Here is a 13,666-nt window from a genome sequence, read left to right on the forward strand (position 1 = left end):
GCGCTTGTGACCGGTCACCAGCTGGATGTAACTCCATCCACCACCGCTCCTTGGGCCCAGCCACCCAGCCAGCTTGTAACCCAGCGCAGAGCACACCTGTCCAAGCCGTGAGCAGCCAGTTTCTGCAGGAGACGGTGCCAAAGTCCAGAGAGACAACATCCACAGTCTTTCCCTCATCCAATAAATGGGTCATCTTGTTGTAGAAGGAGATTGGGATCGTCAAGCAGGACTGGGCTTTCATAAACGCACGCTGGCTGGGCCTGATCCCCCGGTTATCCTGCACGTGCCACGTGATGGCACTGGGGATGATCTGCTCCATAACCTTCCCTGGCACCAAGGTCAGGCTGACAGGCCTGTAAGCTCCCCAGATCCACCTTCCTGCCCTTCTTGTAGAAGGGCATCACACAGCCAACCTCCAGTCTTCCGGGACCTCTCCAGCTTGCCAGGACTGTTGATGGATGACGAACAGTGGCTTGGCCACCAGCTCCCTCAGTACCCTTGGGTGGATCCCATCCAGCCCCACAGACCTTTGCTTGTCCTTTCTTAGAAGGAACTCAAGAAGTGCAATCCCTTTACTTTGGAAAAAGGCGTATCACTTCAAAATGGAAAACTGATTCTTTTTAGTTGATAAGTATTGAAATATGCTCCTAAATACAGCCATTCATTAGCTTTCATGTTTACTTCTAATAGGGGAGGATAAGATTTCTAGGCATGCTGTAAAAATTATACTGTTTATTAATACATATTTGATTCTTATCTATTAAAAAAGTGTTTTACTTGCTTTTTATTAAAAACTTTTTTATTATAAAATCAACAGGGTTGGGGTTTTTTTTGCGTTTATTACAGATCTGGTAAGACAACAAAAACTGCTTGCAGTGACATCACAGGTTTTTTTTCAGATATGTTATTTAAGGCTTCAGAATAAGCAGATCTCATTTTCCTCCATCTTGCATTTATGCTTGGCTGATTGGTAAGAACATATTTTTCAGCTCTCAATTGGTTTCTTAAGATAAACTTATTTGAAATTATTTGCACTAACTGTAGAAACAGAAATACAGAAAAATTGTGTTTGCATATGCAGAACATATGCTGTTTACAGCTACCAATACTTGAAATCCTGAATCCAGGTATTCTCAGTGCTATGCCCACTGTCCTTTGGCAGCTACCTATGTACCAGACATTTTTATTCACGTTACATAAATAAATTACAAATTTATAACTGAGAGGTTATAGCAGATAGCTTACACTTGCCTGGATGGCCTCATGCCTTCAAAGATCCGTAATTATATTGGCTGGCTTCCAGTCCTAGATTTACTAAAAAAATGTTACTAGGAATTGATAGCATTTTTCCGTCAAACCCTTAACAATTGTTAGATATTGTTACTTTGGTCTGTTGATTTAATAATGACTAATTTTAGAAGCTGCATCAGATCCTCTTTTGCAGATAAAAATATCTTTATCCAGATCATGCATGTTCTTCATAGAGTAAGACACCTGTGATCATATTAAAAGCAGACAGCAATAAAAAAAACCCACAAACCAAAATAACAAGCTTACATTTACCTTGATCAAGGGCCTGTGGAAAAGACAAGTTTAAAAAAAACAGCCTAACTCATTTCAAAAAATAATTTCTGCTTATGAATGCTCTCAATTCTGAAGATACAAAGATGCATATGAAAACTTGCCAGTAACTCACAGGATAAATAATAGTGTGCTTAATCCATTTAGTATTTCACTGAAATGGTAACTTTTTAAAAATATCTAACTTAGATTGCTGTGAAAATTAAATTGTAAGCTAACTGGCAGTCAAACCTATCTATCAACAAGTCATGACATTCATCATTATTAACCCCCTGACTGACAAATTAGGTGCCTCAGTTGACATCCTGAGTGAATTAGTTCACTCCGATGAACAAAACCTTACTTGTCTCTTAAGTCAAGATTTCTAAAATCAAGCCATCAAGTCTCCTCCACCCCTCATTTACCAAATCTACTGCTTGTCAAAGCCACAGCAAGGAATGAAGGAGAAAACAGGGGCAAGGCATTGCTCTGTCGATGCACCGGCTAGGAGGGTGAAGGGAACTTAATGAGGACTGACATTCCCAAATCTTAAGGAAATGGATGCACCAGGAAGCACTTCCACAGGGACCAGACCATTTACAACCGAAGTTTGTTTACTCAAGTATCTCTTTACATTACGTTCAAACAGCTCACATACATAAGCATAGGTACAGTACAAAGAATTGTACGTGCATCAAAACAAAAACAGAACCACAGAATGGTTGAGGTTGGAAGGGACCTCTGGAAGTCATCTGGTCCAACGCCTCTGCTCAAGCAGGGCCACCTAGAACCAGCTGCCCAGGCCCATGACCAGATGGCTTCTGAATATCTTTAAGGAGAGAAATTCTACAACCTCTCACAGTCAAGAAGTGTTTCCTGCTGTTCAGGCAGCACCTTCTGCGTTCAGTTTGTGCCCACTGCCCCTGGTCCAGTCACTGGGCACCACTGAGAGCCTGGCTCCCTCCCTCCAGGTATTCATATACATTGATGAGATCCCCCTGAGCCTTCTCCCATCCAGGCTGAACAGCCCCAGCTCTCTCTGCCTTTCCTCATAGGAGAGATGCTCCAGTCTCCTCCTCTTCTTTGTGGTGCTTGTGGCACACACACATCAGCTCATCATGTATTTACTGCTATTAGTTATCTCAGGTCTCTGGGTCCTTCATTAACTTACTTTTTGCAACTTAAATAAGCCCAAAACCATTTAAGTTATATTTTTTCTTTTCTAAAGCTCAAAATAAGTTCCTTAAGCCCTAGCAGTTCAGCTCTAGACTTCTGGAACCACAGAAGTATCATCCTGCAACTTTAAGCATAACACAGAAGATAGCAGACATGAATAGTATGTCTATCTCTTCATATTACACTAGCACATTTAAGAAATTTAAGTAAACAGTTTAACAGGAATGACTTAAAATAAACAGATTTATTTTCTACACTGACACAGCTGGGACTTCTATATTTTGTCAGTGAAGTCACTGAGAAACTACTGTCTTCAGTGAGCCCTCACTTCCTGTGAGTCTTACAGTTAACATTCCTTTCCCAACAGGCCGAGGGACATGATTTACCAAGAGTGAAATGAACAATCAAGTCAAAAGAGGAGGAGTTACCTAGAAACCTTAAAACCTTGTCATCAAATCACCTGTGCAAGTACTCCTTCCATAGTTTTTAGCTAGCAGAGGCCAAATGCTTCAAGGAAAAATCTTGTGGCATTTTGGGTTTTGTCTTTTAAGAAGAGTAGCAATTTCGCAACTATAGAAGAAACATAAGAATTTCTAAGGAAAAAAAAATATTAGCACCACATCAGTTATGAAATACAAATTTATTGGAACTGAGAACTTGTTTAAACACATTTTTCAGTTTCATAATTAACTGAGCCATGAAAGCACCAAACGAATATTAAGATAGCTTATTAAAATAAAAGATGAGAGCTTTTGAACCATTCAGGAGAACTAGTGTTATTACGCCATCTTCCCCTTACAGTAGCATCATTTAAGTAAGACTGAAGTACAAAAATAATCAATCAATTTTAGTTAAATCCAAGTCTCAGGTAACTCATTTTCTGCTAACTAACTTTATTCTAAAAGTTGCTAAAATATAAAACTAAAGTATCCTTCCTTTTTAATACGGTCAGTCCATCCCTACCACCCCCGCCCCAGGTTTTACTTTTTTCTTTCTTTTTCTCCCCTCATTTTTCTGTTGTTCAGGTAAAGCTTTCACCTTTAACATACCAGGTATTGTCAAGACCAAACTGGAAGCAATAGTTGTACAAGGTTCAGTTCCCGCAGGAAAATCACAAAGGTAGGAACCTTGTAAAGTAGAGCCTTTCAAGATCCAGTGGAAATACATTAATAAAGTAAAAGAGGTTTAGAAGAGTATCAGACTTGAAAGTCTGCCTTGGAAAATGTAGTTTATCAAAAATCTCTCCTTGGTTCAGATGGTAAGGAAAGCTAGTATACCCAATGCATAGCAGCTAAATTGGTAGGCAGCCTAAGAACTTCAGTTGTTTGTCTTTTGTTTAAACAATTTTTAGAGAGGATACAGAGACAGTGGAACTATATTAGGGGGTACGGGAAGCAGGAAGAAGAGGGATAATGGTTTTCGCAGTCCATACACTCATGAAATCTGCAAGACAGCAGAGTAGGGAGAAGAGAGAAACTTACTTCAGCGAACGCATTTAGATCATGGACAACAATACACAAGTGCTTTTCCAATACCAAAGTCACTTGAATGCATATTGGCATCACTTATAGGTATTTGATGTTCTATAGTCTCCAAGTTTATGAACAATTCAGGTGATTTCTAGCAAGGACTGCCAGCCAATGGGTCCCTCTACTACAAAATAAATCACAAAATGGGCTGTGCAAATACTCTGATTAGCTGTATAGATACAACACACCAGTAAAACATTGACAGGGCCCCCTACTCCAACCCTGAGGCCTGGTGGTACCAGCAGCACCTTACTATATAGCACTTAACCTTGAACCTCCCCCAAGCTCCATGAGACACGTTTATAGCCTGAAGACAAACCTTTAGGTGGGGAGGGGAGTCATTTACATTAGTTTCTGTTCAGACTGCCAAACAGAAAGCTGCGAATAGCATTTCCATAGCAGAAAATTAAGAGCACATGGCACATTACTTCAGTAAAAGGTACAGGCATACAGGGACACCAAGAGGCATCGCATCCCTTCTAGGATACCGTGGCAATGGAGGGAACAAACCTTGTATAATCTTGCCTGTATCGCCTATTAGAAATGGTTCCTGGAGTTTCCCATGCAGCATGCGAACATTGTTCACAACTTGAAGAAACAAATTACTCCATTTGTAACATTTTTTGCCTCCATTCAAAGAGCTTTCTAGTTTTATCCAATGGTATGTTAACTCATACTGTGATAGAGCAACATAAGCCCAGTAATCAAATCTAGATTTTACCCTCCCAACTCTGCAGTAACGAAGAGGAACAGTGAGAATACGTACACAGTTGCGTATAGCACAGGAAACATTTCAGCAGATCAGGCCATGCAGTTAAACGAGCTGGTATGCAATTGGGAGTATCAGGAACCAGTAAGTTCCCTTGTTTCAATGCTGGAATGTTAAATACACACATGCCTACCTGCCTCTCACTATTAGGGAAGTAAACCACTGCTAGATTTCCTCTTACGAGAAACCTATGTAATTTGTTATAATCAAGACCCAAGTATTCCTGGCTGGTACCTCCCTTTGCAGCATTTCACAGCAGTAATGATTGCTTTTAAACTATTAAGCTACATAAGTTATAACTTACATTGTTACATGTCTAAAGAGAAATTGGTATGAACAAGTTGCTTTAAAACAACTTCTAATCAAATAAACCATTAGAATATAAACCAGCCATCCAACCAAATGAAGTTCTCTCACATCTGTGTAGTTTAAATACATCAGGCGTTGTAGAAAATCCTGAAAATAAGACCCTAATATGGGATATTTCAAAGGACAATAAAATTATATTCAGTAACAGAGTATAAAGACGCAGAATGTTCTAACAGGCAGGATCATGAACTAAGGCCACCCTGCCTTTGCATTTTCTATGTAAAGCAATTTTCCTTTTTGGCTCTTTTACCAGCATCTTTCCTGACAGCCTCACATGCTTCAGGAACCTATTCAAGCAAGGATTTGCTATTTTACTAAATATTTATGCAGGAACTACACAGTGGGAACCTAATTTTGTTCTCTAGACTAGTGGAATAGTAAAACATACACATACAGTAATAAATGTCTTTCCTGTTTTTAAGAATGATTGAAAAAGAGAAACAAGTGCCATTCTATATTCAGATTCAGATACTGCTAATGTAATCATACATCCAAGCAAACCCAAAATAATGTCCTATGTATGTAATTTTATGATGGCATTCTTAACTTCAGACAGCATTCACACTGCATTATTCTTACAAAACAACACCACAAATCTCACACAAATTTTGTTCCCTTCAGACATCTTCCTTCTAATAGCACTGGTTGTTGTCAAATTACATTTGTTTAGTGAACTCATTTGTGAGACGCCTAGAATTATTTGTGATTAGGTAATGATGAAAAAATCAGAATGCTGAGAACACAAAAGAAGTCTCAGTGGGATACTACCAATTGTAACAAGCCTCAGATGTTCCAAAAAGCTGGCAAAAATACCCAAATAAGCAATTTTCTCTCCTGGAAATAAAACCATGGTTAGCAGAATTCAAATACTAAAATATTATGATACAACCAGAAGTATGGCATATGCGCACAGTTACAAAAAAAATCTGAACAGTAGCATTCTTGTAAAAGCAAAAAAAAAATACAATTTTTGAATGGAAACTTACTTGTGCATATTTTCCACTCCTATAATGATCATGATATAGTAGGAAATTCCACTTTGTATAACAAAATGTAAGGCATACCTAGGAAAAAAATAATAGTAAACCCTCACAGAATTTTCATTAATGAAATAAGCTGCATGCATTTATTTATTTAATGTGAAATTAAAGCAGTTCAAATTTTAACTCCATCGCTGCTTCAAAAAAAACCTTTTTGTTCTATTTAGATTTCCTGCAGCCCTCCGTTTTGTTGAATTTCCCCCTTTAGCATAGCACAGGCAGCAGTAATGACCAAAACCTACAAACATACCTAGAATTCTCCAGCTCATACAGTAAAAGCTGAAAATCCTTAAAATACAAAGAATGTGTTTCATATTACTTCTACTTGACATTATTTCATGTGTAAATAACATCAATGTTTTGTGGTTCAATTTCCATACTCATCTTTTTACATGCTTGCAACAATAGGTATCTCAGATAAGGCCAACAGTATTTTGTATCAACAATATCAGTATATGGGAAGATTTCCCAGTCAACAGGAATGGTAACTCTGTCCAGTCAGTCTCTTTGCCCCGGGTCATCAATAACTGATAAAAGGGATGGTAATGATGATGGTCTCAAAAACACAGATAAAAAAACCCTACACACCAACAACCCACAGATTTATTTCACAGAGGTGCTCTAGCCTCTTCTTATTTGTTTTCCACAGCTTACCACCACAGCTACACCACCACCGTTATTTTTTTGGGGTGTGTTTTGTTACTGAAGTTATAATTCAGCAATCTAGAAGAACACTGGTGGCAAACAATTGCCAGTGATTGGGGAAAAGCATTTGATCTTCAGCAAGCCATTTCTCTTTCACTCTGATACCTTACGTGCCTTAGTAGCATACTTAAACACGCTCAAGTGACATACTGATCTAGTTTTGGAATTTTCCCCATAAACAGCAGTCAATATTCTCTTATCTTGATACTGTTTTCTTTCAGCTTACCAGCAGCAATTTCCTAATTCCACTCCTCATCTATTCACAAAGAAATGTCTTCACTTTCAACAACAAGCCCAGTTCTAGGCAGCCTAAAATCCTATGAAGTCTTCACATGATGAAGGAAAACAATTCACTTTTATATTAATTGACCTTGAAAATCTTGACTTTTTATAGAAGATCCAATCTGCATACACTCCCATGCTTCTCTACTAGCTAGTCTCACCTAAGATATGGCTACCTAAAATTCAAAAGCACATTTAATATAAGCAATTGCCAATTAAAAAAATAATTCAGATTCTTTTCATATGAGCCACCTATTAGCAACACTGTATAGCAAAGACAGGCATTAGTGAAATGACAAAAATTTAAGTTTAAAAAGTTTGCTTCTTAAACAGAGAAAGCAGCATAATAAGATATCAAAGCCCCCCCAAATGTGAGTTGATATGGAGTACCATATCAAGACTATAATCTCTGAAAAATATTTCTCTTTCAGAGTTGTTAACAGTGGCAATATGATTGATTGTCAATTCAAAAATTAAAAGGGAGGCATTTAAATACAACATGAAGTAGTAAAGTTTAGCTACATGCAAAGGTTATTCTAGGCCTGTAATACTATTTGCTATTATCCCAAGGGAATTATCCCTTTTCTTCCTGTCCCACAACACCATCACAAGCACCAAAGGTAACTGAAAATGACAACATAATTAATAAATACTCTTAAAAGGGTGCAGATTCCAAACTGTTTCCCCCATTTAGGTTTGCATGAGATCACCTCCAAATCTACATTTACTATATACACTGTATGGGAGAACACTAACAGTTTTCCTCTTGTATATACATATTACAATGCAATTGAAGAGTTGTTGAAGGTGTACCGTGGGACTGTAACCTGTATGTATACTTGATTCCTTAGGGAGGAGGGAGGGGAACCGAACAAAACAAAATCCTCAAAAATCATGCTTGTATAACAAACACTTAGGCAATAGGAAAAAAGAGTTGGCACAAGTGCAACAGAATTACTAGCTTTTTAAAGAATGTGTACTTTTAACATCTCAAATTATGTTCTTACTTTTTGGCATTTTTAAAAAGCTTTAGTTCTACAACTGTAAGAAAAAAAATCTTGCAGTAAAAAGAAAATCATTGCTAAAATAATTGCTTTAAGTATGATCCTAAGCATAGTAGAATACAGATTTCTACTATGGCATAACATTTCTCTCCAATTACCTTTCCAGGGCATATTGCTAGTGAGAGGCTTCCACAGATCTTTATTTATGTCTGCTGGGGGTGGAGGTTGTTTCTATAGTCTCCCATCCCCAAACTTCAGATATGAGTATATTGTTAACACTTTCTAATTACATGCTACAATTAATAATTTCTGTTTTCAAAGCAATGAATATGGAATGCGCTTCTAAAGCTTACACACACAGAGTAGCATCTCCCATAGCATCCTCTTCATTTAGTGCTAAGACTCGAAGTCTTTGACATCAGATCTTTCTCTCAGAGCAGAATACTATGGCCAAAAGTTTAAGAAACACATGGGAGTTACGGAATTATATATAAAGGTAAACTGTACCTGTAAATCCAAAGAAGAGAACTTACTGATTTTTCTTTTTCTAAATTTGAAAGTAATATGTATCAACTAATGTTGAAAAGCCTCTACAACATGCTAATATAGAGGCTAAATCTGTGGTTTGGAATTCCTACATTTATCTATACATACTCTATGTGTGCACACTGTGTGCATCTTCCCACCTGAACAACAGCTTGACTAAATCCCCCTAGTTCAGCTATACTCTACAACAATCAGTATAAAAAGTCTTCTATACTCTTCAAGCTAAGCAAGCACTTTGTTTACCATGCAACAGAACAAAAACAGCACTTAATCTCAAGCCACCTTGGGAAGAAGAGTGCTACTTTGCAAGCTAATTTTGAAGGAAAAGAAAGTTTTTTCACCAAACTAAATGCATACCCTTTACTAGCCCTACTAACATTATGACCTGCTACACTATGAAAAGATCAAAATGTAAAAACAGCAGTCACAGAAATTTTGTGTTTAAAAAAAGAAAAAAACCCACCCAAAAACCAACCAACCAAAAACCACAACCCCCCACACACACCCCTTCAAAACATAAAAGAAAAAACCCACACACAAACTACTCTCAAATCAAGGTCAGCTCCTTTCCAGGTGTTTTATACTACTAGGAGCTTTGTAAGTACCATAGTTCTGGCCACTCTTCCCACAAAAATTCAGATGATTGCTGATATTCAGAAAAGACGCAGCAAGTTATCTCATGTAGTGAATATTTAAGAGAAATTACCTTAGTCATCACTTCTGTGCTGTGCTTCCAGAATACTTCTCAAGCAAGTTTACAGAGAAACTGGTACAAGTTAAACTGCACCTGCTCCATCCTCCCAAAACCACAGGCAGACAACATGTTTGTCAGTTGCTAGTTTGTAAATGGAAGATCTTTCAAAATTTGTGCAACATGAGAAAGTTTAAGCTAATTTCTGTACATTTGCCACAGCTAAAACCCCACCAAATTAAGTAATAAGGTTCTTCATAACAAAACTCTGCTTCCCTCCAAACAAGAAATGAAAGTCTGTAAACCCCTGAAAAGAGAATTTAAGTGTAACTTACCATCCAAAACAAAAAAGTGCAAGATAAAGGCCCAAGAGGGTTGCAACAACATGTCTTATAAACGGGCTAGTTTTGCTTGAATGAAGGTATGTTCGAAACCAAATAGCCGCAAGCAAGGCAAACAGTTGGCACACTACAAAGTTGACCTGCATAAAAAAAAAAGAAAATAAAAGTAAGTCTCACACACTTGTGTATTAAAAATTAACACAAATATCCGCACATTATTACCAATTTGCAGAATCTTTGGCTCTGCCATGGCTCTTACCCTTGCATGTCAGCCTCAAAGAGCTGCTCCAGAGAGCCCCACCCTTTTTAAAGTACAAACCAGTGCTCCCTAACAACTAAGAAAAGATACATGAAAACTGTAGAGGCAATGAATCAAGAATATTTTTTTTCTTGATTCTTGCACAGAATATGTATTTTCCTGTAAAATTTCTATACACCAAACCACATTATCACCCACGGAACCATTTCTACTCTCCCAGTAATGTGAAGACCTGGGTTAGGGTTTTATTTGTTCTTTTTTCTAAGTGAGCGTGACTTGGAAATTCCTATCAGCTACACGAATCACTGGCAGATCACTTCAGTGGCCTGTGCAGAAGCAGGGCTCAAAGTTTTTTTCGGTGGTATGTAATCAGATAAACAGCTTGGTTGCACACTGGGTTTTCTTGTACATTCAAGCAGGATAGTTTCAGAAATTCCTCCTCCCTTCAGGCCATTTATTCTAGAAGATAGAAAGTCTCTTGTATATGAAATATTTAAAGATGTTAGGGCACTGAAAGCACAAGTGGAATTAAAAAACCCAAACCAGTGAGTCAAAAGAATCCTTCTGACTGTGGCCTGAAAAAAAATTAACAGTAAGGGCAGAAATAATTTCCTCAAACACAGCAACTGCTACCAAACCAGCTTAATCTACAAAAAGCCAGATGAATTCCTGTATTTAGAAAAGAACATTTCCTACTCCATGGATTTCTTTTTTCTTCCATAGAGAACTGCCTAAAAATTTTCTGTATCTAACAGTAGCATTCCAAATCATCACAAGCAACAGCTTGGGGACCACTGCTTCAGGTCATAAGCACTTCCACACAAGAAACTTGCACGTACTGCATGCTTGACCAGTCCTTAGTACAACAGTGTTTTAGCCTGTTTGATGTCACTTAGCTGAAATACATACTTAATCTTAATACCACAGGGTACAATGACAATACTATTTTTATGTTCATGACAGCAGGCCCGATACTTATGTCTGCAGCAACACAGTGCACACCTCTAGTACTATTATTCAGCTAGGTCATTCCTTCAGGTGATAACAGGTAAGAGAGTATGCAAACATGGATCTATTTAAAGTCGAATCTAAATAACACCACCCACCTGCAGAACTCTGATCTTTGTACAATGGCATAGATTCCCCATTTGCAAATCCCTTTTTCTGAACCACTCTAAAACCTTCCGTAATACCAAGTTACACAAGCGTTAAGTGCTAGCAGAGAAAGAGGCTCAGAGGGCAGGGCTCCTCTTTTTACCACAAGCAGTTCCCTAAACTAAACAGTCATGTACACTTTGCCATATATTCTCTTACTCCCACATTTCCATTATGCTTTTAACAGTATTTGAAAAATGCTAAATAAATGAGATATTCTTTCAGGGCATAACTTGACCTATTTTCTCTCCTTTATAAGCAATGATGCAAATGAAACAGAGCGAGGTTTATAACTCAGGATGAGTCTATGGATTTAGTGGAAAAGTTTCATACAAAACAGTGAAGTTTAATGAACCACTGAAAGGGAACTGATAATGTTTTACAAGAGAGCAAGCAAGAAAAATTAAAGCTAATTAACTATGAATTCAGTATCAACATTTGTTTGGGGTATTTATTACAGAAATTATGCTATGTGTACCACAGAGTATGTTTCTGACTTGGAACTTGCACCCCTAGCCAGACTACAAGGGGGAGGAAAACACAGAAGATTGGGACAGATACAAAGTGAAGCTGAGGTGAAAGGCAGATGGAAGAAATTGGCATGAATACCTGTCTGTAAGTGGACATTAGCATTGCTGGTTTTACTGAACATCCACACATCACTGCTGTGGCTGCATTACAGATTATTTACCAATTGATGTCTCATGATGCCCTTTTTTTCCCCCAGATTACCCCTCAAAGCAAAGTAGCAAAACCTAGGGAAGATGAAAGTTATCACCAGGCTCCTACTATTACCATGGCAAAGGGTAGAAGTGCTTGGCATCTATGACCTGTGTCATCATCATCTCTATAGGAGCAGGCACAAGCAAAACAAGAAACCTTGAATTTCACAATTCAGGATAAACCCGGTAGGTTTAGGAATCCAGAAAAACCTTGTTCAGAACATGCAAAAAGAATCCAAGAAAGATGCCCCCCTCCTCACTCCCTACCTGCTGACTCCTTTCCTGGGCACTTGCTCTTGCTTTAGCTATTTACTCAAATGACCAAATCCATATCTGAAAAACAATATCCCATTAAATTAAAAAAAAAACCCGAACAACCACAAAACACAACAAGCACAACAGAAAGCCTTCCCTAGTAAGAGTATTTTGAGAACAGAAATAAAATGCAGGAGTTCATAACTTTAGACCAAGCCCACAAGCAAAACTTCCAGGGATATCAATTCATAGTGTTGGTGTTTTAAACACACAACTAAATGACTCCAGGAACAAGCTTGTTCCAAAAGCCTTCCTTCACAAGTGACTAAAACTATCAGTGGGTATTTTTAAACTGCTCTTCCCAAAAAATGCACAAACATATGCAGATTTGGATACATAAAAGGTCTTTCCACAATGTTCACACACTACCCTGCATACCTTCTCTACTCTTGCCAATCCAATCCTTACACTTGCCTTACAGCACACCAAAATGCAGATTACAAAGCACCAACAGTTTTGCAGACCTGTATCACATCGAATCCTCCCAAAGCTTTAAATACATACTTGTAAAACTAAACTGTGGAGCAGTTAAGATTTGAAAGCAATGCAACTTCAATTTAGCCTTTATACATACCTACTTCTGATAATATTTTTTCTGCTGCTTTATTCCATTCTTTCCAGCAGGATTTCCAATTCATTCAGCAAATGGACAATTGCCCATTTTTTGCCCTCAACCCATTAAATGCTTACCATCTGCATCCTACTCTGAACATAAAACCCTTATATTTCCCCATAGACATGTCTATGCAGATCTGTCCATCACATGGGGAGACTGCATACAACAAATGCGAACTCTGCAATAACTTTACACTTCAGTATTCCTATTCTAAAGGTGGGTGACTGGCACACAATGATGAGAACCCCAACAGCAAAATAAATGCCCACAAACTTTGGTTGGCCAGTTTCAAACACTCAGTGCCTAGTTTTCCAGTCGGTGCTTTCAACAGAACTTTAACTGGAGCTGTCCTTTGAAAATACAACTTCAGCTGCTATTTTGAATATCCAGCATGCCTATAAATCAAGTCCAAAGTATCTGAAAATGCAAGCAAAATTTAAAATCATCACTGCCACATATTTTCATAATATTGTTTCTTCAGATCACTAAATCTCTGGTTTACTGGTGATTTGTATTCCAATTAAGGGAAGGAGCTCATATGGAACAATTTGTGACCACTACTGGGCTGTGTTAGTCACATAGGTAAT

General features: G+C 38.0%; 1 protein-coding gene across 3 annotated transcripts in view; it reads right to left on the reverse strand.

The window, feature by feature from the left end:
- Positions 1–13,666, reverse strand: part of MBOAT2 (membrane bound glycerophospholipid O-acyltransferase 2) — a 184,674-nt gene that overhangs the window by 71,535 nt on the left and 99,473 nt on the right. For 2 of the 3 annotated variants that reach the window (XM_080387861.1, XM_080387860.1), the window contains exons 2-3: positions 10,007–10,152; positions 6,390–6,467 (exon numbers count right to left, since the gene is read on the reverse strand). In XM_080387861.1, coding sequence (XP_080243987.1) covers positions 6,390–6,421 — 32 coding nt within the window. In that variant the 5' untranslated portion in view covers positions 6,422–6,467; positions 10,007–10,152. The other variant, XM_080387862.1, reaches the window with a different exon arrangement.

Source organism: Falco punctatus (assembly GCF_963210335.1).
Source record: "Falco punctatus genome assembly, chromosome: 5".
NCBI classification, from domain to species: Eukaryota; Metazoa; Chordata; class Aves; order Falconiformes; family Falconidae; genus Falco; species Falco punctatus.